General features: G+C 40.2%; 1 protein-coding gene and 2 pseudogenes across 1 annotated transcript; 2 read left to right on the top strand and 1 right to left on the bottom strand.

Moving 5' to 3' along the window:
- Positions 1-792: 792 nt before the first annotated feature.
- Positions 793-1,839, bottom strand: LOC140508251 (beta-1,3-N-acetylglucosaminyltransferase radical fringe pseudogene; annotated as a pseudogene).
- Positions 1,840-13,452: 11,613 nt separating this feature from the next.
- LOC140507296 (vomeronasal type-1 receptor 1-like) lies at positions 13,453-14,418 on the top strand. The gene has a single exon (XM_072615416.1). It carries the CDS (start codon positions 13,453-13,455, stop codon positions 14,416-14,418), a length of 966 nt encoding a protein of 321 aa, XP_072471517.1.
- Positions 14,419-18,834: 4,416 nt separating this feature from the next.
- LOC140508262 (thymidine kinase 2, mitochondrial pseudogene) lies at positions 18,835-19,831 on the top strand (annotated as a pseudogene).
- The last annotated feature ends 7,057 nt before the right edge of the window (positions 19,832-26,888 follow it).

The following is a 26,888-nucleotide window of genomic DNA, read 5'->3' on the forward strand; positions in this document are numbered from 1 at the left end:
TCTGGTCTTCATCCATGAACCCAATAACCTTTGAGTAGAGAGGGACTCAGAGGCAGCTATTGAGAAGGGGAACTGCTGCTCCCTTATCATCACCGGGCTCTCCCCAAACCTGTACCTGCTTCAGGGACAGCCCAACACTGAGGCTGCCCTTGAAAAACAAAAGGAAACCTTGCCTGTAGCTCATCCAGTCTTCAGGGTCCTCTCAAGGGCCAGCGGCTCAAAGGTCCACCTCACAGGGCGACCAATCAAAGGCTCTAGTCAGTGAAGGATGCTACAAAGTCCCTAGGATGAGAAGCTCAGAGATCTATCTGGAGGTTCAGTAAATTGAGGTTCCACCCTGTCTTTCTACCAGGCTGAAGAGGAGTGCTGCCTGGTGCATGGGCCCCTCAGTCCTGATAGACCACATCTGGATTTCCTTCTCTGTGTGACAATCTGTGCTGTGGTCTCTCCCAGGGTAAGGACCTCATGTTTTCCTTCCCCAGCTTTCTCCACAGAGCCCTGGGTGAGCACTGAGCATGCTCAAAGATTTGGCCATGTGGAGAGGCACCTCTAGCTAACTCGTGCTTAGGACCAGGCCTTCTCCAGAGCAGATAAGTGGCTCTGAGAAAGCCTGTGAACATGGGAGAAGCAGGAAAGAGTTCAATAGGCTCCATAGGACTTCTGGTGTCTGATGGGGGCACAGGACTTTCCCCTTGGCAGGAGCCATCAAGTCCATTTTGGATGGACTGGATGAAATCAGTTATGCTTGAGGACAGGTTTGCTTCAAAAATCAGACACTTCCTGGGTTAGGTGTCACAGTGGCTTCTTCAGGGGACACAAGGTAGTGTCAGGGTAGAGAAGGCAATGGACGGATTTAAACTTTGTGGGGTCCTGCTGCAGGCTGAAGGCACCACCCACACTCACCATGTTCCTCCAATTATCTGGGCCCCTGTAGCTCAGGGTGATCTGTCTGAGCAGGGTGTCAGTTGGCAGCCTCTGCAAGTTCTCCAGGTGTGAGTGGAAGAGTGGAAACTATGCAATAGTTTCACTTGCAGCAGTGCTTCAGTGATATACCAATGGTGCAGTCATCAGGAAGTGTGGCTTTCTCAGCAGTGCTGATGAAGTTGCCCAGGCTGACCCAAGGACTCATTCTGAAGGCAAGACCTCTGCTGATGCAGAACCCAGCTCCTCCTGTAGCAAACCAGAATTTGACTGTAGATGCAGTTCCACGTCCCTGGGCTCGGTCAGCTGCCTCAAGAGAGTGGTCCAGACTAGGTTCCCCCACGTAGACATCCTGACTTGGGGAGAAACCAGAGAGTAACTGCAAGAGCCCTTTTGAGTTCACATAATTATTACCATCCACATGGCAGAGCCTTTTCCTTTCTGACGCGATGAACTTGTCGTACTCCACAGACATCTTGCAGCAGAGTGCCTGGCGTGTGTGCATGGCAGAACAATTGGTCAATCTCCTGCTCCAAGGTGAAACTCTGGGTCTTCACCATCCATGAAGATAAAGGTCTGCTGCTATTCCCGGGAGATCCAGGTGCGGAAGAGCAGCTCTGCTGAGATTTGTCCTACTTCTCGGTGGTCTTCACAGCGATGAAGATGCCCCTGGGCTCCAGGCTCTCGGGGGTCCGGGGGTGCGCGGCGGGAGCCCGCAGGATCCACTGGACGACGTCTTGCTCTGGGGGCTGCGGGGCGCTGGGCGGCTGCTCGCAAGTTGGGGGGGGGGCAGGGAGGCTGGTGGGCCCAGACCCCCAAGGGAGTCTGGAGGCTGGGTAGGGGCAGCAGCAGCAGCAGGAAGGCTCCGAAGGCCACGGACATCACGAGTTTGTCGGGGCCCACGCCAGTGCACGTCATCCTTCAGCTCCTGTGGGCCCCAGGCCCGGGCTGGGCGGCCTGGACTCCGAGCTCCAGGCACCACCTCCTGACAGACTCCAAGCACCCAGGGGACTCACAGGGAAGCACCCGGCCCCTCACCGTCTTGTCGTGCCTCAGTTTCTCCTCAGTGCTAGGCCTTGGACATGACGCGTGGCATCCCTCGAGCCCGGGGAGGGAGAAGATTGCAGAACGGAGGCTCGAGCGGGTGGTGGCGGTGGCTGTGGGACTGAGGTGGCGCCTTCGGCCTTTAAGGGCGTCCCCCGCCGCCCCCACGGCTGAGTCGGCTTTACTTCCGTCCCTCTTGGAGTCTTTTCAAGTTGAAGAAATTACCATCGGTGCAGTGGCTGACCTTGATGTTGTGGTAGCCCTCACTGAAGGCATTTGACAAAGTGACTGAAAACGTCGTGCTAAAAAGGAGGAGAGCACGCATACAGCTTGGTTTCATTCTGTTGGAGACTGGGAACGCATGACAGCATTATCCAAAAGCCAGGCAAGCATGCTACAATACTGGTACAATGCTGATGAAATTCTCAGGGAAACCAAATTTTGATATAATTTTCTACAAGCCCTCATAATTGACTGTTTCAAAGGCCTAGGTCAGATCTGCAAATGTTGTGTACAGACCTCTGTTCTGCTCCTGGCATTTCTCCTGGAATCGTTGGGCAGCAAACGCCATATGAACTGTTCCTCAGCCCTTTCTGAAGTCACACTGGCTCTCAGGTAGATGACCACCTTTCAGGTGATGTATCAGCCTATTAAGAAGGAATCTGACAAGAATCTTGGCAGCAGTGACTAAGAGAGAGGCTCCCCAGTAATTGTCACAGGAAAATCTGTTTTCTTTACCTTTATAGAGATGGAAGATGGCTGTGTCTTGAACTCCTGGTGGATAACCTCCCCTTGCCATATAACCCAGAAAATTCTAGTGAGCTTTTGTACCAGCAATGGACACCCACACACACACACATCATAAATTTCAGCTGGAACCAAATCAGATGACCCCATGATCTGAGCCACCTTTTTGCAGGGTTGTGACTACAACTCCCATTGTAGCCTCACTAGCTGCCCTGTCACTTGCCTGTTGCCACAAGACTTTGAGATAGGTAAAATGGTAAAATGGTGTGGGTGAAGTCTTTTGATTCATGTGTAAATTGGATTTAAGTAAGGCAGAGTTGCAAGAAGTCATAGGCCACACTGTCTCTTCCAGAGTCATCACAGCCTAGTGGCAGAACAGAATCATGATGACTGCTGATGGCTCAAGATGATTCAAGATGACCTTGGCATCTTCAACATCAAACCAAGCTCTAAACAGTCCACAACACCTGCTTCAGCTGCCTTCATGTTCATTGAAACAAATTGTTCTCATTTATCAATTGTACCAGGGGAAGTCTTCACATGTTAGGAGTAGGCACCCCCTAACTCACTGACAGGTTTGAGACTCTTTGGTTATCCTCAGCCTAGTTTAGTCATCTGACAAAATGGTTTATTGTGTTGTAGCCACTGTGCACACTATAGCTTCTTGAAGACACAGGTGAGCATTAGGTGGATCAGGTAGACACCAAAGGTGGAATGCAGCCCTCACACCAGAGTATTAATCTTCCCTGAACATACCCTATACCCCTTTTGTTCATGCACAGAAGAGTAGCAATGGAAAACATCTGAAAGTTGTGAGATGTGGAAGCAGAGAGAAGGAGATTTGTTTCCCAGAAAGTTGCTTCTGTGTGGTGACTTCCATCTACAAACTTTGCTACATGTTCTTCTCATGCTCAGTAGTTGTCTTGTCCTGTTTCAAGGATGACCAGTGACATTAGAAGTTGATCTCTTGAGCTTTGCATGAAGTGAATTTAAATGAGACAAGAGTTGCATAAAGCCTCACACCAGCCTCACTCTCTCTTCTGCTCATCAAAGTCAAGTGGCACGAGAAAAATCAGGAAGACTGGTGATGGCACAGGATGACTTTGGCATCTGTAACATCTGACCAAGTTCAAAGCATGCACCAAGTCTGTTTGTGGACATTGGAAAACATGATTCTCATCTGCTCATTTCTCCAGGGGAAGTCTTCACATGTTTGAGGTAGATATGCCCCTAACTCACTGATACAACTGAGGCTTGCCAAATTCCCTTAACCAAAACTGTTTTACTGAAGCATGGGTTCAGCATGTGCTGTGTGTGTAGAGTGCCTCTCATTCTTGAAGAGCACCTGATGACATCAGGGAGATGATGACATGACTTGCAGTTGACTTAGATTTGAGTGACAGAGGGCTGTGCAAAGTCACTAACCTCACTTTCTCCTCCAGTCATCTGGGTCCAGTGGCCAAATATCGTTCAGGATGGCTGGAGATGACCCAGATTGCAATGGAGACCCTTTTAGGCTAAGGTCTTGTCAGGTCCTCACTAAGAGTGAGGTAACACCCGTTCAGTGAATAGACCTCTTTAAGAAGTGAGTGAAGGGATGGCCCCTTTAATCAGTAAAGAAAAAAAAAGAAATAAAATCAATCTGGGACAGAAAGATCTTCAGGGTTTCTGGCCAAAAAATACAGTTACTATTTACATTCACTCTGATTCAGGAGGGTCCAAAAAATAAAAATGATGTGGTGCTTGGGCAGGGACCTATTTTTGTTCAATCTATGAACTCCAGAGAAAATTGGTTTTAAGGCTTTGTCTTAGAGAAAGAAATCTAGCCAGTAAACCCCAAGTTGAGTAGGTAGCTTTCAGCCATCAAAATTGCCCTTCCTTTGGGCAGAACACCCTCAGGTAGGGGAAGAGGAGAGCAGAGCAAATCAGAGAAGAAAGGAGAGAGAGCTTCTTGGAGTAACAGGTGAAAATTGCATGAAGGTGGATTCCAAAGGAGGATGAGCAGCCCTGTAAGGGGCTCAGCAAGTTTTCACAACAGAGGTGCTAGTCCTCCCTGAATACCTTAAACACCTACTGCCTGGTACTGCTCCATGGTACAACCAACCCTCAACCCTCACGTCTTCTGAGAAGGGTGCCATTCTCATACTACCTGTGGTTGAAGGAATATCCAATGAGTCCACCCTATTTATAATGGGTCAGTTTTGCCTTTGTCCCAACATTTAAATGGTCCAGAAGATGAAGGTGCTTTCTGGTCACCTCAGAACAAAACGAAATAGGACATAAAGTACTGAAGCTCTTTCCTCAAGCTTTTGAGTATGGAGTATAGAGTATAGACCAACAACATAACCAGCACCAGCCCAGGAGAACTGGGCTCAGCTGAATCCACATTGAGTTCTTGATGAATAGTCTTTCCCTGCTCTGACTGTCCTTCCCCTCGTTTGGCTAAATAAGCCTGTTGGTGGCTCTTCTGTGGATTAGAAGTGTCCTGTTTCATTCTACTTTTGAACCTGAGATACTAGTCTGGCCTGAACCAATCTGCCACACCACAGGAGCCCCTTTTGTAGAGTTTCTCTTCATTTTTAACTGCCCTCCCCTTGAGGATGAGGATGAGGAACACACAGCCATCAGACTCCACTTATACTGACAGACACACTGTCCTCTCTTCTGTCATCACCTGATACACTGAAGCCCTCCGACCAGGCAAGAAACTATTTATTGGGAAACAGTCTCCTTGAGTCTGAGAGAAAAGGTGGAAATAAAGGGTGATGGAAAGTTAGGACATTTTTGGATGATTGAATTTTTTTTTAACAAACAGGTATATTGTTACCTACAGGAGGATAACTGTACCCACATTCTGGTATTCAACTAAACTAGGATGTTCAAATCAGGAGAAACTGGAAAAAAATGCAAGTCTTTGTGCACTGAGCTTTTTTTTTTTGAAGTAGAAAAGATTTTTTATTTTGTCTTATTTATTTTCACTTATTATTGTGGCATAATATATTATTATGTAGCTATTATTTCTTTTAAAGAAATTTTAATTTTAGCTACTAAAATATGAATATTATGAATACTAATAATTACTCATAATAATACTTCTGATTTATCATATTGTTATATTTATATGTTTACATTTATGTGAACAAATATGTAAGTATTTATTTATAACAGTTATTGATAATTTTAATGTTAATAAAATATTTGAAATTTTTTTTAATTTGTGAAATAAAACAAACATTTCCATAACAAAATAAAAAAGATGATTGAACAGGTAACTGTAAATCCATTAGGTACAACTTGCTATGTCTTTTAAATATATAATAAAGTTATCATGTAAATTCTTTTATTTTCTCCCTCCCTCCTCTTGCCTAGAGATGGCTACCACTAGACACAAACAAGTATTCATATGAAAATTACTCTATACGTACTTCTATGTATTCGTTCTTCTTCTCCTCCACTATTTTTTGAAGTCTTTCCAAGTTCATCCTTATAATTTCTATGACGCAATGTATAACTCTTATCCTCTGCACTCCCCTTCTCCTTTATCCTACAATCTTTTCCAACACGAACATCTTTATCCATGTGGCCAAAGTACTGAGTATTTGACCTTCAGGTGAATAGCTTGAATTAATTTCTTTTACTATTAACTGATGTGATTTCCTAGCTGTTCAGGTCACTCTCAGACATCTTCTCTAGCACTAAAATTCAAAAGCATTGATTTTGCAGTGCTCAGTTTCCCTAATAGTTCAACTCTCACAGTCACATTTTGCTACTACAAAACCATTACTTTGATTATATGAATCTTTGTTGGCTAGGTGATATTTCCACTTTTTAATATGCTGTCCAGATTTGCCATTGATTTATCTCCAAGCTATATCTTTCAATTTCGTGGCTTTAGTCACAATCTACAATGATCTTCCATCTCAAGAATTTAAAATGTGGCACTACTTCCATTTCTTCTCCCTCTACTTGACAGGAAGTAATGGGACTAGTTGCCAAGATCTGAAGCTTTCTCCTGACCTGTTGGAATAGAATTTAAAATGAACTCTGAGAGAGGTATTGGGACCTAAGAGCAAGAAGTGGGATCTCAAAGGCTTAATAGCTAGTTGTTGTTTAGCTTCCATTTTTAAAAGGACCAATGACATCAGCAGGGCAATGTCTTGACTTGCAAGTGAACTGGACTTCAGTGAGGCAGGGCTGTACAAAGTCATCAGCCTCATTCTCTCCTCTAGAATCATTTCAGTCTAGCATCAAGGTATAGATCAAGGAAACTAGAAATGGCCCTGGATTCAATGGAATATATTGGTTATTTTAAGCTAAGGTCTTTCCTAAATCTTAGTTTGTCTGGGACAACACTCATTCAGAAAATGAAACGAATTTCTGGGTAATTAATAACCAATGTATTAATTATGGCTAGCAAATAATCATTGAGGTCAGTAGCTTTCTCTCATAAACTCAAGCCCTTAGTAACTATTGTTTTTTACATAGCTTGAGTATTTTAAAAGTATTCCACACTTGTTATATCTTTTAGTTTTCAGAACAACCCAGTAAAATGAGAAAACTGAGGTTGGGAAAGTTTAAGCAACTTGCCCCAGGGTCACATGACTAATAACTGTCTGAGACAAGATCTGAACTGAGGTCTTTCTAACTCCAAGTCCAATGCTCAAGGCATTATGGAACTAACTGACTGAAGTATGGTTCATGAAAGAGGCATAGAGGCCTTCATTTCTCAGGCATATTCACTACTATCTTCCCCTTCTTTGTGTGACCAGGTCTGAGATTCTCGTACTCTTTCCATGGGGTTCAGAAAAGTTTCCTGCCCACTTATTCCTGGTTGTTCATTTGTCATTTCTCTTTATCCATAATTAATTTACATTGGGGAGTTTTTAGTAATTAAAGTAATTACTGATGGTAATTTGCATGGGGGCTAAAATTTCCTGGACCATCCCCTGGCTCCCTCTGCCCACAATCTATTGACATGATACACACAGTTCCCTGATAGGAAGAGAATGGGAGAGGGCAGATCCTCCCCAGGAATCAAGACCCTTTAAATAGGGCCCTGGCTTTACACATCCCACCCACTCACCCATTGATTGTTGCTGCCATACCTGACAGACCAGAAGCTGAGAACAGCCTCGTGAGTATCTTTCTATATCTCAGTCTCAGACATGTGGAGTATCTATTCAAAGGGAGAAAGTATTCCTTAAGACAGGAAAGGGAGACAGAACATGCTATAAATTTTCTACAGTATGGGAGTAAGGAAGTAAACCTAAAGGAAGGATCTGATTGTGTTGAAAATCCAAGAAAGTGAATTTCCTTTCCCTTTTCAGAGTCCAACTCAGAGCCTCCTCCTTTCCTCACTGCTCAGCTGAAGAAACTGAGGCAAAGTATAAATGACTTGTCCAGGTTGACAGTTAGGAACTGCCTGAAGCTAGATTTGAACTCATCTGACTCCAGTTTCAGTAACTCCTATCTACCTCATTTTCACATATCTGTCGATATCTCAAAAATTGAATCTAATCTGTATAAACAGAGAAATTGAGTCAGTGCAGCACAAGACACAGACATAATACAATAGTGGTCTTCAGCAGTTGATGCTTGATGTACCGTGCCCTTGCTTTTCAAAAGTTTTATTCTTTTGCTCTTAATTTATCATCTCCATTCTTTGCCAACAATGATTAGAGAACCAATGCTTGTTGAATGAATAAACAAAGTATGCCAGTCTGATGAGAACAATGGGGTGGGGGAGCAGGGTAAGGAAGAGACTTTTGTACAAGATGGCCCCTGAGCTTAACTTTCAATGAACTTTCTTCAGTAGAAAACTAACAAATATGGAGGAGTGGAAAAAAGCAGTACAGTAGACTTCTCCTCTTAACCTTTATGAAAATTACCTCAATTGTCCAGACAGATTAAAGATTAGGAAATATAAAAAGAAAGCACAGTAATTCATTCATCCATTCCAAGATGATGAATTCTGTCCACTGGCAATGAGTATGGCAGAGACTGTTAATAAAGCGTGGGCTAACCGTTCTGTCACTCTAACTCTGACGTAAGAGCTGGGATGCATCATGTAGATAGACCAGAACCTCTTTCATTCTGTCTCTAGCATGCAGTCCTAAATCCAATCCTCAGATGCATGCTAGGTGAGAACTGGAATGTCTCTCACTCTGATTGCAGTTCTACTAGAACTCTATAGGTAAATGATATGGGGAAAGGCTGTGTAAGCAGTGGTCAGCCTACAGCTCTGTCACTCTGAATTCACAGAGCCTTGAATTGCCTAACAGTGGATGGGGTTGGCATCTGCCAACTAAAAGAGAAAACTGGGAAAGGTGAGGGAGAGACTAAAGAAAAGGTAGATTCAGAGAAGGACTAATCATAAGCAAACTCTAAGCTCAGAGGATGAATTATGAGGAAGAGTTTTAAAGGGGAGAAATAAAGCACAGGAGTCTGTGACTGTTGCCTCTGGGATAGGAGTGCAGAGGCATTGGCTGAATCAAATAGCACTAGTCCTGAGAGTGCTCCTATCTCACCATCATCTTCATTGTAAAGAGAATGGGGGCAAGGAGGAAAACATTACATAATCATATGGTGGAAGTACACAATTTAAGACCATCATCATGAAAGTGAATAGGACTAATTCACACATAAACCTGGAAGAAGAAGAAAGGAGGGGTCAGAAAGCATAAGCCAACAATGTACTTTTCTTATGTAGTCCTCATGTTTCATATCTACAAATTTACCTTTTAATAGGGCTGCTCATTCATTTTCGTATTTAAATAAGGGATGTATGGAAGCCCTTTACTTTATTAAAATTCATATTTTCCTTTGTTACCTTGTGCCCAGCTTTTGTGGGTGAGTTATTGGTACTTATAATTGGTACTTACATATTGGTATATATATTGGTACTTATAATTGGTGCTTATATACTATATTTGTCCCTTTGCAATATTGTGTTATCAATATGTTATTTTGAAACATTAAAAATCTGGTAAAGCTGTAGTTAGTGAACGGGACAAAAACTATAATGGTGGACCTAGACTAAAAATAGCAACAGCTATACAAGGAATGGATTAAAACCAAAATATATTAAATAATCCTGAAAGGTTCCACAGACAATGAATAGTAATTGTTTAATTTACTAGCACAAAATTTCAGAGCATCCATATACTAGAAGGAGATCTTAAAACAGTTATAGAGAGAAGTAAATAAGAAAACTATAATATATCAGTTCTCAATGCTTCTTTCTCTTTTTTAAAGAAAAGGGATTCAAAACTAAGATTTTAAAAGCCTGAGTGGAAATTTGAGAGGCAGATATTACTGGCCTCTTATGATTGTTGAATGGAAATGGAAAATAAGTACCCTCACTTCATATGGGAATTAAAAATGAATACTCACACTTTTATGTTACTCATAACACTTTTTTCAAAATGTTTCATATATTAGAACCTTAAATAGTCATAAAAATGCAGAAGAGCAGAAATATAAGGATATCTTTAGTTGATAGCATCAATAAAAATATATTCAATAAAGAGACATTTAAAAAGGAATAAAAATTAATTGGTGGGTAAATAATTTAATCCCAAAGAAGTGATGGGTCAAAAACAATATTATAAAAATTTTAGACAATTTCATTAGCATTAAGAAAAACAATGAGACAGCATAGTACAATTTGGGGGAGGGGCCAGTGAAATCCTTTTGAGAAAATTCATGTCTCGAAATACTTTCTTCACTAATATGAGGGAGGAGGGAGGGCTCTCACAGGGGCATGGTGAAAAGATTCAGAAAGCCAAAATCAGAACTGGAATAGAAATTAAGAGTGGCTGGACAGATCATTTGATGAAAATGGAGGCTGTAGAGTAATTCACCAACCAGAGAAGGAACTTTCAGGGCCAGAGGGAGGAGGATAAAGGAGCTAAGGGAACTTCCAGAAGAAGAAGGCAGATTGGGAATGATGAAGTGCAGAGATGGGGATCAGAACCAGGAAAATAATGAAGGGTAGCTAGCCTGCACCTGCCTCCACATGGGATTTTCCAGAATAATTGACCAACAGGAAAAGCTACCCTAGAGTTGGAAAAGAAAGAAAGACATCAAAGAAAATCTATCAGTCCAGTTTAATATAAACAGAGAGGTATGTGAAAGGGAATGTGGAAATAAAATGGAAAAGGAAGTTGGCAGAGACTGAGTGTAGACATAGGCAAAGCTAAGAAACAGCTGACTGAATTTTATTCTAAAGGCAAAAAGAAGATTGTCCTGGCCTAACTGCTGTGGGCTGCCCGGGTCATCTTACCTATCTCCAGGTCTTTGGTAGCCAGCCAGATAAACGTATGAGAGAAAAGACCTCCAGAGTCAAACAGAAGTTGTAGGCTTTATTCCCCGATCTTAGCTACATGTCAGCGTGCAGGGCTAGTGCTCCCCGCGGGAACCCCGCTTCTCCTTCTGGAGGAACAAGAAAAAAAGGAACCCTCAGGCTTTCCTGTCCCCATTTAAGCTCTCTGAGACACATAGTTCACTGGTGGACACTGGGAATGCTGTCAGCCCCTTAGCCAATTAACAACAGGTGTGCTCAGACCATGGACCAATCTCTAGGGTGGGGTGCTGTTCCCAGCAAGTTTCCACTAAGAAGAGGTGGAAAAACAAGATAGCTCGTGTCTCACTCCTCAATTCCCAGCTATTCCCTGGGGGGCCTCGTGAGAGCTCGGCAGTTTCAAGAGCCCTCACCTTTACCTGACCCGAGACTGTTCACGTGAGAACCGAGCTTACACTCCAACAGAAGATACTGAAGATCTCTTAGAAAGAAAATGACATAGGTAGGTCAGTTCGTTAAAGATGTAAACTAACCAGGTTGTATGGAGGATATATAGGATATAGGATATAGGATATATAGGATATAGGAGATGGAAAAGCCTTGAGGACTGAAGTTCTACTAGAAAGTTATTGCAAAACTAGCCCATACTCTTAGAGGGGTAATGAATTTAGGATGCAGAATGAAATATACGTTTTTAGATGTGGTTGATATCAAGATTTGTATTCCTTGACCATACATATTTTAAACAAGACTTTCTTTTCTTTTTTAATGCAAGTGAGAGGGAGAGAAGGAAATTTCCATGAAATTTTGGAAGAAAAAATAATTCAAATATTTTGTATGAAAGATCCTAAGACATTGAACTAGAATAATGGTTGAGTGAGTAAGAAGGGAACATATGTGAAAGCTATAAATATCTTTCTCCCTACTCTTCCCTTTCCTATAGACAGAAACTCATAAACACAAAAAATATTTATCAGTCCCTCAAGCCATCCTTAAGGTATTTAGCATCTATTGACTGCCAACTATTTGTCAGGTCTTCTAATAGCTACTGTAGGAGGAACATTGGTAACATAGAAACAGTCCTTAGAATGTAGAAGTCTCTATTCCTTCAAAAAAGAAAATGCACTCCAATACACCCACGTGAAGCAATCACTGCAGCTGATAAAATTGGGACCCCAAAGGACTGTGATTCTGTAGGTAAGATTGCCTGAAGTGAACCTCCTTGACCTGAACCAACTGCCTGCACAGGGACATAGTTTACTCTATGTATGTTTATATAGGATCTTGTTTCTTAGTTTATTAGAATCCTTGAGGGCAAGTAGAGTTTCACTTATATCTCTTAATCACCATGCTGAGTTCAGTCCCAGGAATATAATAGGACTTAACATTTTTTTCTTAGTTCACTAATATTAATTTTATGTAGATTTAGAAAAGTGGCTTCAAACTGCCTTCGGAGAGTTACTGTGACAATCCTAATACCATAGGACTCACATCAGTCTTAGAGAAATCATTTTAATATTATATTAAGAATTAATTATTAAATTGTGATCTAGTCTTTCTTTCTTACAATCTTATTCTTGTTAAAATAATCAGGGCCTGAAGGATATAACTGATTGAGGTCAATACCACGAGTGCTCAAGCAATATGGTCTTGAATAATAGATGGGGCCTCCCGAAATTAAGATACCTAACCTCTATTTAAAGCATAAACAAAGCCCAGTCAGGGACAGTTCTTACCCTGGGGAAATGAGCCCCTGTTATTAAACCCCTTCGTTAGAGTTTAGAGTGACCCAGCTCATCAAACAGAAAACCACCAGAGTGGTCTAAATGGAGTTACATTCCCCTCCCTACATGGCTGGAGGCAAACGAGTATTATAATAAAGCAGCAGGAGGTGCTGAAGACGTTTATTCCACAACCTCAATAAATATAGATCAATGTGGGATGATATTCAGTTGTCAAAAGAAGTCCCTTTGAAGGGTTATTATTAAAATATTATCATTATTAAAATTTTCAGTCTCTCCACTGACAATTAGTTTATTGATTACCAAGTAGCCTAACTAACAAATTGATTATTAATTACCAAGAAATCTTGTCTCTCAGGGTTTTATTTTTCCATTCATCTAGTACCTCTGATCAGTTGTTAGAAGGATCATTGTGTGTCAGGACATTTATTGGGCTAAGTATTTGACTATCTCATGAACTGTTACTTAAATTAAAAGAGGTCGAAAGAATAGCATCTCCCCACTAATGACGACTTCCCTGCCCTATAGACAAAAGCCAAGTGTGAGAATGTTTCTGTAAAGGTAAGATGGAATCACTTTCCACAGGATCTGCTAGGTGGGATTCAGGAGACAACGCTCACAAGTAACAGCAATTTTCACTTTTCTCTAGGCCCCTCTGTCTTTGATGATATTTCTTCTCACCAAGAAACTACTATCATGAAAACTAAAGGTATAATTCTGACTATTGCCTACTTCTCCCAGACAGGATTTGGGGTACTCGGAAATTTCTTCCTTATTTGTCTCTTCACCTTTGTGTTTCTCAGTGGACATAGGATGAGACCCATAGACATTATTGTTACTCAGTTAGCCTTGGTCAACTGCTTGGTGCTTCTGTTAAAGGGCATCCCTCAGACAATGGCAGCTTTGGGTATGATGAATTTTCTGGATGACATTGGCTGTAAAATTATTTTCTACCTTCACAAAGTAGCTCGTGACCTTTCCCTCAGCATGACCTGCAGCTTGAGTGTCTTTCAGGCCATCACCATCAGCCCCGCCAACTCCAATTGGGCAGAGCTTAAAGTCAGAGCCAAAAAATACCCCATCCCCTCTAGTCTACTCTGTTGGACTTTTCACCTGGTTTTGTCCAGCTATATTCCTTTAGGAATTAAGAGACCAAGTCAAAATAGAAACATCACTGAGATACAGCATCATGGATATTGTTCTCATAAAATTCTTTCTAGATTTCGTGCCTTATTAGTTGCAACCATTCTATCCTTTGTTGATGCTATATATTTGGGACTTATGGTCTCTGCCAGTGGTTACTTAGTGATACTTCTGTATAGGCATCACAAACAAATCAAGGAAAGTCACATTACCTGCCTGTCACCCAGATCCTCCCCTGAGACCAGGGCCACCAAAACTATCCTATTCCTAGTAAGCACCTTTATTTTCTCTTACTTACTCAATTGCGTCTTGGTAACATATATGTCAGTTGCAAACGCCCCATTTTGGTTGACACATACTTCTGCTTATCTGGGTTTATGTTTCCCAGCTGTTAGCCCTTATATGCTCATCAACAGTGACTCACAAGTTCCCAAATATCTCTATGCTCTTTGTGGGAGGAAAACCTCACATTCTGACCCTGATAAAAGATTAATATCTCTGTCCAGGATGACTTTCTGAAAACTCGAGTTAGAGGAAAGCAATCACCATATGAAATGGACATGAATCAGACCTTAAATATTGGGCTAATCTCCCATTTCTTAGAAGCAAAGGTTGGCCTAGGAATATTGATAGTAGGGTCAGAGAGTCATCTCAAGCTGCTGATTGTTGGCGCTTTTATTACTTGTGTCATCTCATATTGAATATCAATATTAGAGACTCCTACAACTGGAGAAACCTAACAGAAATCAGAGAAAAACAGAAATCAGAGAAAAATAGAAAAGGATCTCTCTGGACAACAATATTCACAGCTACTGTTTTCATTGTAGCCCAAATTGCAAACTACTCGGATGTCATCTTGTTTGGGAAGGGCTAAAGAATCTGTAATATGTTGTGATAATATTGTGTTATTGTCTCATAAGAGATAGCAAAATGTTAAGAAGTGACTTAGAAGACCTCTATGAACTGATGCAAAATTGGAAGTAGAATTGATGAAACCATAACAATATTAGAGGGAAATCTTGTTGAAAGATTAAAACTTTAATCCCAAAATTATATTCCCCAAGCTACGAATGGTAAAGATGAAGCATGACATTGACATTCATAGAACGCATCAATTTAATGTGCAATAAGAGATGTACTGAGTAGCTAAGTCACCCTTCAGTGGATAGAGTGCCAGACCTGAAGTAAGGAAGACTTGTCAGTCTGAGTTCAAATCCTGTCATGGACACTAATATTGGGATCCTGGGTAAGTCCCTTAAGTTTGTTGGCCTCAGTTGCTTATATATAAAATTAGTTGGAGAAGGAAATAGTTAACCACTCTAGGATCTTTGCCAAGCAAACCCCAAATGGGGTGGCAAAGAGTTGGACACCAGTGAAATAACTTAAAAAGAACAAAATTATTATTGGCTATAGTCAGGTGTTACCATGCAGAGATCCCTGGGACTGACATCAGGAAAACTCATTTTCCTAAGCTCAAATCTGGCTTCAGACACTGTGGGGACACTCACACACATATACATGGACACACACCCACACCCACCCACACCAACAGCCACAGCCACACCCACACCCACACACACCCACACCCACCCACCCACCCACCCACACACACACACACACACACACACACACACACACACACTATATCCTCAGTCTAAGTGATGTGGTTGAGGTAGATCGGAACAATCTAAATTAGTCTCCCATATGTGCTTAATGGCCTCTGTTTCCCCTCCCTAAACTCTTTGTATTTCCCTTAGTTTTAGCCAAGTGGATTGGTTATAATGGAAGTGCTTTCTCCCCCAAAATAGACAGAACATGCTTCATTAGATGCAAGCAGTATTAATCTTCATAGAAGCAATGAAAACCAGCTCTTCTTCTGTGCATTTCTTGTCATGTAGAGTGAATGTATATTGCCAGCAGTATTTTTATTCTTTAAATGGCTATCTGCAGAAAATTATTTTTTTCCCTGTAGTCTAATGACGAACAAGAAGAAAGGTTGAGCACGAGAAGGAATGACAAGTTATTAAGATTTCAAAAGACAGAAATTCGTCCTTGCAGTCTCACTCTGGCTAAGTTGAAATTCAAAGAGAGATAAGACAAGAAGGGAGTTTGGGGTAATTTCCCTTCCCCTATTTTCAGAAATACATGAAATTGGAAACTAAAGAGAAACTAAATTTGTGATTCGTGAATAATCTTTTGAGATGTAATTCCCAATTGTGAGGAGAGAGCTTTATCTATCATAAGACGGTAAACATTTATAGTGGTAATTTACTTCCCTAAGATTGCCTTAAATGGTAAATTGTTTTCAGAATATATAGAAATGAACTCAAATCTCCCTATCCCACTTTTTCTAGTAGAGTGAAGATTTTGTATTTATTTATTATGTCAGGAGAAGAAGAGGGTAGTGATTCCAAATTTGTAAGCTGCTTTCTGAGTTCAAAGCTGTCTCCTAAACTAAAATTGAATTCCACCTCAGATCCATTTCTGCATTATTGGGGAGATTAGCTTGATAGAATTTAATAAAGGTAAACAGAGCACAAAATTCTAAGTCTTATCAATTTATTATGAGAGTGTGAACCTGTTAACAAAGTGAGTCAAATTGCTACCTCAAAGAAGTCACTGACCCAGAGGAGGAGGCCCAGCTGCTTTTTATGACAACAGAACAAAGAACTGAACTGGGTGGGAAAAATAATAGAATTAGTTAAATGGCTGGTAACATCATGAGGTTGAGGATGACATGATTATTTGGAAATTATACAAGACATACAAGATTCCCCTCCTTTCCTGTGGGCAAGAAATGATGAGTTCAGCTGCAAGTTTAGAGAGGATGGACCAGATTTCTTTACATAAAAAAACCAGACATCCATCCTTGGTACTGGAAAAATACTACACCAGACTCTCTGATGTCCACCTGCATCCCTGAAGGATTATAGAATTTATTGAGCCAAGATTAAACACTGATAGCAGAACTGAATGTTCCTAGTCAAAGAAATATGCCTTGATCAATTATGCAAAATGGGGTGGTAATACAGATCAATTACAGAATAGAATAAATTATAAGATGCTATAGAATCTATATAATTCCTTCAGTTCTCCTCCTTTGAGTCAAAGAGAAACACTGTTTCTTCAATGATATGCCAATTATCAAATGACATCACCTCCATCTGCCTTTCAGGATTGACTCATCAGGACACAAAAAGACCTGAAGGTGCTAAACATTTCATTATTGAGTCATTTCACTTGTGTCCAACTTGTCATACTCCCACACTTGAGTGATTTGTCATTGCCTTCTTCAGCTCATTTTACAGATGAGTTACTGAGGAAAACAGGGTTAAGTCACTTGCCCAGGGTCACATAGCTAGGAAGGATATGGGGCCATATTTTAACTCATTTAGATTATTTTTCCTGACATTCTATCCACTGCAACACCTAGCTGCCCAAAACATTTCAATGATTATTAACTATGAAGCCCAGATATTGTACCATGATGGGAAGAGTGTGTGAATGGAGGGAGAGAGGGGAGTTTGACCAACACATTAAAAGGGTTCATGTCCCCTATGTCAAGTAAGCTTTACAGAGACGTCAGGTGTAGGGGGAAGAAATGAGACAGAAAGGTGGATATTCAGTTCTCTTGTTCATTCATTTCAGTTCAGTTTTTCTTAGTAACCCATTCCTAACGTCCATTTCATCATCAGCCAAAATTCAGATGTGTCATGTAATTGTCAGATTTCTAGAGAAAAAACAATCTCATCTTGGGCATTCTGGAATTTGACCATACTCAGAGCAGTTTCTCCTAGAAGATCTGGACATGAAAATGATTATAATATCAGATTGAAAAGAGTAAAATCTTTCATAATTGCATCTTATTAAAAAGTGCAGAAGCGCAAAGGTATTGAAACAACAAGATTCATTTTGTAAAAAAAAAAAATAATAATACAGCTTCACTTGCCCTGTTTCAATAACTTTGCTTTGAAAGGAATAAGCAGGTACATGACTATAGGAGCATCACAACTTCTCCTCTGTGCCTAACCCTAGGAGAATATAATGATTCAGCAGAGTTATATTAGGATAAACTAGCTTTAATTCTGTTCTATTTCAGTAAGAGTTGTATTTTATTTTGAACAGTCACTTCTTTCCACTTCATTCATAGAATATGATAGCCAGATATCAGAATTGATCTAGTGGGACACATTCCAGTTCAAAAAGAAACAATCCAATAGCGAAATCAAGTCAAGAGGACCCTATCTTAGGCCACTCCAAGATTATTCTCCGAACCTTGCTTTCCCAGGCACATACATCTACCTAAAGCAATTCTCAGACCACATTCCATTTGAGCAACTAATGTCATTTCCCTCAAATGGTGGATTACTGACTTAATGATCATTCAGATAAATTTACCTGAATTCAAAAATCAGAACAAATGAGATTACAGTCCCATGAGATTTCATGCAGCAGAGTTTTGCTAATCATGCCTTAGAACCAGATACAGTTATCATTACTCTCATGTTATTGGAATAAGTTAGTTAGCAATAAGTATTTAGCAGGCCTCGCCTATGCAGAAAAAAAGTTGTCCTCAACACCCTTTTCTTCTTTTCTCTTCTTTTCACCGAGTTTATCCTTATGCTGGTGTAAAAATCAAGCATCAGACATCAAGAAAAAAATAACATTTTGGAATTCCCCACAGAGAGAGTGATCATTCACTCAAAAAAAGTAATTTCAACACTAAACAACTGGTTAATTACTGCACATCTCCAGATTAATAGATATCTATCTCTTAAGATATTGCATGTCAATCCCTTAGGCAAAATTAAATATCAAAGACTGGAGTCTCTTCAGATTAAATTAGTTCGTTCTTGCGGAAGCCGCGGAGCTGGGCGGCCGGTGCACAGCGGACTGGCCAGCACATCCCGGTCTGCCCCGCACAGCCGGGGCTTCATGGTGCGGGTGCGCTCCTTGGGCCGGCTGCCGCTGAAGACCCCTGGGCCCGGCTTAGCACCTGCTCTGGGCCGCCGGAGGCTCCACCAACTGGCCCCGCCAGGCCGGCAGCAGCACCTCCAGCCCCTGGGACTGACCATGGCATCGGGCTCTAAGGGGCAGCAGCAGCCCGCTCCGCCCAGTGCTTGGCTCATGGATAAACATGAGAAAAATGAAAGGGACCGAGTTAGTGATCTGTATATCTGTATAGAAGGTAATATCGCCAGTGGGAAAACGACTTGCCTGGAGTACTTTTCTAAAATGACTGACACTGAGGTTTTGCCAGAGCCCGTATCTAAATGGAGAAATGTCCATGGCCACAACCCTCTGGGCTTGATGTATCAAGATCCCTCAAGATGGGGAATGACCTTTCAGACTTACGTGCAGCTTGCCATGCTGGACCAGCATACCAAGCCTCCGATTTTACCAGTGCGAATGATGGAGAAGTCAATTCACAGTGCTAAATGTATTTTTGTAGAAAACTTGTATAAAAGTGGCAAGATGCCTGAGGTGGATTATGTGATCTTAACTGAATGGTTTGACTGGATTGTGAAGAACATCAATGTTTCAGCTGAGCTCATAGTTTATCTCCGGACCTCTCCTGGGACTTGTTAAGAGATTGAAGACGAGATGCAGAGAGGAAGAAAAAATCATTCCGTTGGAATATTTGGAAGCCATCCACCAGCTGTATGAGGAGTGGCTAATTCAGCAAACTCTCTTCAAAGTGCCCTCTCCTGTTCTCGTGACTGAGGCAGACCAGGACACACGGACAATGCTGGAACTCTATGAGAAAAATCGGGACCAAATATTAACTGCAGGAGATATGAAGCATCACTTATAAAACAAGGAAAATAAAGCTGTGTGATCACAGTAGGAGCCTGTTAGGGTCTGTCAGTTTAGCCAATGAGGAATAACTTTTTAAGGTCCATTTTCTATCACATTTGATTAAAAAAAGAAAGACGAAATTAGTTCATGCCCAAAGGGCTATAGAACTGTATTTACTTTGATCCAACAATACCACTGCTAGATCTGTATCTCAAAGAGATCATAAAAATGGGAAATGGACTCACATATACAAAATATTTATAGCATGTAGAGAGCCAGTACTGAAGGAGTCCAGAATTTGAGGTACTTGGGACTTGTACTACTGTCCAAAGGTTGAGGTTCTCAGGACCATCCCACAGCTTGATAAGCAAAGAAGAGATCATCCTGACCCTGATTGTGTACCCTGAGGTTATTACGTAGAAGGAACTAAGATATGGATGTAAAAGATGTAAAGTAAAAATGTTCTCGTGGGAATAACCTTGCTTGCTTACTTGCTTAAAAGCGTATATAAATCTTGACCCTCAGCTCAATAAACTAGTCGTGTACCAGTCATGTACAGATGGTACAGGTTCACCTAACCCCCAGCTGCTGTTATCTCTTTCTTTTCTCTCACCGCTGTGCCTCTGATCCTCCAGTTACTGGCAAAAGCAGCTCTTTTTGTGATAGCAAAGAACTGGAAATTGAAGGGATGCCCGACAATTGTGGAATGGCTAAACAACTTGTGGTATATGAATGTAACAGAGAGCAGTTGTTCCATAAGAAAAAATAAGCCGGCAGATTTAGGAAAAACACAGAAGGACTTACATGAACTGATGCTCAGTGAAGTGAGCTGAACCAAGAGAACATTGTATATGGTAACAGCATCATTGTGTAATGACCAACGTTGATAAACTTAGCTCTTCTCAGCAATACACTGATCCACAACAGTTTCAAAAGACTTATAAAAGAAAATGCTAGCCAAATCCAGAGACAGAACTATGGGGTCTGAATGCAAATTGAAGCATATTGTTTTTTCTTTTTTCTTGATTTTTCCCTTTGGTTCTGATTCTTCTTTACAACATGACTAATGTGGAAATATATTTAATATGGTTGTACATTGTACCCTCTATTAGACTGCATATTCTCTTGGAGAGGAGGAAGGGGGAAAATTTAGAACTCAAAATTTTATTTAAAAAAAGGGAATGTGGAAAACTAAAAATAAATAAATATATTTTTTTCAAAAAGTAACTGGAAATACAGAAAATATTTTATGTAATAAATTTCTTTAATTAATAAAGCAAATTTCTTTGATAAAAATACTCAGTTGGTTCCAGATGAAATTTCAATATTCGATAATCCAGGTATAATTTCATAGCTATCATAATCTGAAATCAATGCATAAATTGTTGCTCTATTATAAACTACCATCTAAATCCTCTCCCCCTTTGTCAAAGCATGCTTGAATTTGAAAAGAGGATCCTATTTTTTCTCCATAAACCAATTCACAAGTTCTTTCACATGGTTGATAAGATTTTATGACCTTGCCAAAGCAGATGGGCCCAAGAAATCTGGCAGGTGTATCAATAAGGAGATTTTACAGGTTCTTTTCCTTCTACCTTTTTCCATACACTAAGGAATTATCACTGTTCCCTTTTAACATGTACCCAATTAAATGCTTGATAGGTTATAACATAATGAGAATAACCTCTAGTAGTTTAATAATTTCACAGAAACCAGATTTAAAGAGTCAAATATAACTACAAACATGATACAATTACATCATCTTTCTAACAACATTACTTATGTAACGGTTTCCCAGTATTTATAATACAAGAAATTTAGAAACATAGTAAGATTAACAATACCATGAATTTAAAATATGGAACAAAACTTATTTCTAGTCAGATGACATCAAATCAGTCTAATGGATTTCCAAATTATCTTATACACAAAACCATTCTTTTTTATCACTTTTGGCATTTTGTACCAAACACATCTAAAACCCAATTTAGCATTCAACTAAAGAAAAACAATATTTATATAGTGCTTCCCACATGTCAGGTCTTGTATTAAGCACTTCACCACCTTAGGAGGTAGATGCCAATTTTATCTCCACAGATTGGTAACCTGAGGTAAACAGAGGTGAGGTTACTTGCCTAAAATCCCAGAAACAACACATTAACAGAGATTGGATTTTTGACCTATCTTTTCCTTGATGGATGCTTTTCCAGCATTTGCCTTACAGTAAAACCACGCTATAATTTAGTTTCAAGGAAAACATTTACCACATCAAATCTGGATTTGCAATCACACAAATAGTATCTCATATTTCCAAGGGGTCATGTGCTCCTAATACTTCACATTATACTGCCTGCTACTCAATAAATCTGCTATTAAATATTTAAAGTGGCACTGTTGTAAATTATTCACATCCCCTTATTTAAGGTTATTGACGATTTAAATTCCTCAAATAAAAACTAAAATATACACTTGTAATTGCCCTTAAAGGACAGAACTGTTGGTGACATTTCTAATTTACCCAAATGATTAACTTCTTTTATTTCATTCACAAAATTAACACAAAACACTTTTTCTAATTACATTTCACTTATGTTCAAGTTGCTCCCTTAAGTAAGCTTCTCTTTTCATGGATAAGAAGCAAGATAATGTCTAAAGTTTCAAATTATGACCTTCTTTGAAATTTAGCCCAAATTCCCTACCCCTTCTCTAACGTCAGGTTACATTATTTTGAGTAACTCTCTACAGTATAACATGACCCCATGCCAACCCCCATCAGCTGGGGTAGAAAGGGAGATTCAGACTATCTCTTCTTTGTTCTTTTTGTTACATCGATAGTGATGGTCCTAAGTTCATCGATACACTTATGTAACCTAGGGCAGAAACCACATATACCACTTAATTCTTGACTTCCTGGTCTTTGGTCAGTAAGTTGTTTTAGACTCTCCATGACACCAGTTGGAGTTGAACAGGTCGTAAAAATCTTTTCATTGCTGTGAAAGAAAAAAATTACAGGAACATATGTGAGGAAAGCTTTTGTGAATCTTTAGGCAATTTAGAAAATTGGGTTATAGAGGAACTGAAGTTCCCCATCTCCCACACCTTGCTTTATTCTTTTTGAAAGAGGACCAATGACACCATGGGGGTGATGTCTTCACTTTCCCGGGAGTTGGATTTAAATGAGGCAACGTTGCCCAAAATCATAAGCCTCACTCTCTTTTCTGGAGTCCAGAGGCAAAAAAAAAACAAAACAAAAGAAAAAAAACCAGGATGACTTCAATGGCCTAGGATACAGGATGTGACCTTGGCATCTTTGATATCTCACCTTACTCTAAGCACTTCACAGTGCCTGCTTCAGCTGCCTTCATGCCCTTTGTTAACAATTCTTCTCATTGACCCATTCGTCCAGGATAAGTCTTCATATGCTTGGAGTAGATATCTCCTTCACTCACTCATAGGTCTGAGGTCTGTCATTTCCCCCGACCCTGGTTTATGTCATTTCCCTAGAAGGTTTCTCTGGTCATGTGGCTGCTGTGCATATTATTTGGTTGGTTGTTGTCCTTTGTCTTCAAAGAGGACCAGAATGACATCACTATTGTAAAGTGAAGTTTCAGTGTGTCCACCTGTGGCTGATCAGACCAACACGACCTCGGAATGCTCTACCACAGCTTGAGCACAGATAGTCTGTTTGAATATTTGGGGTGGAAATCCCAAATTTGTGCATCCTGCGTTTACTTTGTGCTGTTTCAATTCTGCTTTGCTCACAGAGCACAGCACCCTTTCTGATGTGGGCACACCATGCTGAGCAGTCCTGTGCCAGTGTCTCCCATGTTACACATTCAAATCCAAAGTTCTTGAGAGAGATCTTGAGAGTGCCCTTGTAACATTTCTTCTGGCCACCATGTGATCACCTGCCCTATGCACATTCTTCATAAAATAGTCGTTTTGAGAAGCTTCCATTTTGCATTCCAACAACGTGACCAACCCACTGGAATTGTGCTCTCTGAAACATAGTTTGAATACTTGGCAGTTCAACTAGAGCAAGGATTTCAGTGTCTGGTACCTTATCCTGCCAGGTGATCCTCATGCTACAGCTTCTTGGAATCACAGATAGGGGTTAGGTGAAGGTGAACACCAAACGTGGCTGAGTAACCCTGAAAAAAAGCTCAGCAAGCCCTCTCACCAGAGGTGTTAGTCCTCTCTGAACACCCCATAAAACCACACATAGATTTACACATGCAACCACATGGGATTGTGTTCATTTTATGGCAGTGAGAAGAGAATATCTTGAAAAGTTTTTAATCCCTGAGGGCAAGTAAAGTTTCATTTGTGTATTATTATCTCCAGTGCCTACTTCAGTAATAACTTAAGAATCACTTGCTAATTCATTGGTTAATATTTTTTTTTTATTTAGCCCCAAAGTTGGTTAGAAAAAAGGCTCAACCACCTTCTAGGGATTGATACTGACATCATGGATATCCACACCTTCATGCCCTATCATTGAGGCCCTTTCTCGATTTTTGAATTATAGTTATAGGTAATAGGTACTTGTGAGTTGAATATTACATGAAAGTATAACTGAGCCTCAAAAAGACTTAGGAATTAGCCTCTTAATCCTACTACCAACGTGTTCCATTATACCTATGGAGTCAAGGCTGAGTCTAAGGATATTTGTGTAAAGAACTGAAGGAGAGTCCTCAGAGAGTTCCTTCTAAATGGGAATGAGAGGGCAATGTTGGCAAATGCCATTAACATCATTTTCTCTAAGTCCATGTGATTCTAGTGCCATTTGTTCTCCACAAGAGGCCAAGAACATGAGTCCTAGGGATGTTTTTCTAAGCATATTTTTCTTTATCCAGAAAGGATTCTAGAGTGATCTCTCTCTCTCTCTCTCTCTCTCTCTCTCTCTCTCTCTCTCTCTCTCTGCATATATATATATATATGTATATATATGCATGTATATATAAAAGTAGATATATGTAACTATATATGTGTGTGGATACTACTCCACGACTATAACTCCATAAAGGACACTATATAATATAAACACAAACACTGGCACTTGAAAACAAAAAGGAACTGCATTCTCAGAAGAGGGCAGATTAGGTCAGATATCCCCAGATTTTACAAATTTCTTCTAAAAAGAGACAGAAAATCACCATGAAATAAATATAGAGCAACAAAAATACAGGGATAAAGTGTTTCTTTTCCTAAGATCATCTTGAGAGAAACTCAGAGAAGATTCTATGGATTGAGGTTTGGTCTCAGTGGGGTAAAACACCTCCATGCTGATTCTTCTAAATCAACTCTGACAGAAGTCAATTAGACCTCAAGAAATTTCGCCTCACAGAATTTTCCTTCACAGACTTTCATCTAAAGAACAGCAGATGTAGAGTGAAGAACGATTAAAGGATGCCCTTCTATTTCTAGAAGTCAGGTCTATCAGTGCTGACCAAACATGATCCCATACAGTGGCTGTGCATGAGGAGCAATGAGCACATGTCCCAAGAGAGCATTCCTCCAGAGAGCAGGAGCATTCTCTGGATAGCATGGCTGGGGGTTAAGGGAGGAAGATATGAGTTCCTGAGTTTGAGCCCCTGAACAGAGTTAAGAAAGTAACAAAAACAATGAGAAGGACCTGAGATCTAGGACAATATTACGCACAACTTGCAATTAAAACTTGATTATAATACAGTACGCTAGTAAAAATAAATAAGACAAATAAAAAATTAGTAAACAAAGGAAAAATAACGTGACATTTCATAGATTCAGAGGAAGATAATGAGATTTTTAAAAAGTCACTCCTACCCTAAAGAGTAATGTCAAATGTCCAGAAGCCCACACAGAAATTTTGGAAGAACTTAAAAAAAAGAATTTAAAAATCAAATTGAGAGAGATCAAGAGAAAATTGGGGCGGGAGAGGGCAATTCCAGAAAATTATGAAAAGAAAATTAACCAGCTGGAAAAAGAGATTTAAAAATCATGAGGAAGAAAATAAAAAAGAAGTTCAAAAATCAAATTAGAGACGACAAAAGAAATTAGAAAATAAAGCAATCCAAGACAATCATGAAAAGAAAGTTAATCAATTAGAAAAGGTGATATAAAATATTAAGGAAGGAAATAACACCTTGAAAACTAGAATTTGGCAAGTGAAATTGAATGACATTATAAAAAACCAAGATATGAAAAAACTAAAAAGTAAAAGAAGAGCATCTGAAACATCTCCTTAGAAAAACAACTGACACAGACAACAAATTGAGGAGAGACAATATAAAAATTGTCAGTCTACTCAAAAGTGATGTTCAGACAAAGAATCTGGATACAGGTTTAACACACGCATTCCAGATCTAATTCAGTGCTTGGGAAGCTCCAAAGAAAAGTTTGGGAGAGAAGAGGTATTAGACTGACTACCAAAGTCAAGGTCTACAGAGCTGTTGTGCTGACCTCATTGTTTTATGCCTGTGAAACATGGACAGTCTACCAGCTCCATGCGAGGAAACTGAATCACTTCCATTTGAACTAAGGAAGATTCTGAAGATCACCTGGCAGGATAAGGTAGCAGACACTGAGGTCCTTGCTCGAACTAAACTGCCAAGCATTCAAACTATGCTTCAGAGAGTGTAACTCAGATGGGCTGGACACGTTGCTGAATGCACAATGTACATTTGCCAAAAGGACTATTTTGTGGACAATTCACATGCGGCAGATGATCACTGGGTGGTCAGAAGAAGCAATACAAGGACTTTCTCAAGGTCTCTCTCAAGAACTTTGAATTTGATTATGGAACATGGACGACACTGACAAAGTACCTTTCAGCATGGTATGCCCACATCAGAGAAGGTGCTGTGCTGTATGAGAGAAACAGAATCGAAACAACACAAAGGAAACTTGGCATGTGCCAATTTGGAGTACCCACCCTAAATGTTCACAGGGACTATTTGTGCCCAATCTGTGGTAGAGCATTCTGAGCTCATATTGGTCTGATCAGTCACAGTTGAACACATTGAAATGTCACTTAGTCATGGTGATGTCATTTTGCTCCTCTTCAAGAAAGAAAGATAACCAAACCAAAGTAAAAAATTGTTAGAGAAAATTGTCCTGAAGTTTGAGAGCAAGAAGGCAAAGTAGAAATAGAAAAAAAATACATTGATCACTTCCTGAGGGAGAGCCTAGGAAGGAAACTTGGAGGTATG

This window comes from Notamacropus eugenii, chromosome 5 (assembly GCF_028372415.1).
Source record: "Notamacropus eugenii isolate mMacEug1 chromosome 5, mMacEug1.pri_v2, whole genome shotgun sequence".
NCBI lineage: Eukaryota > Metazoa > Chordata > Mammalia > Diprotodontia > Macropodidae > Notamacropus > Notamacropus eugenii.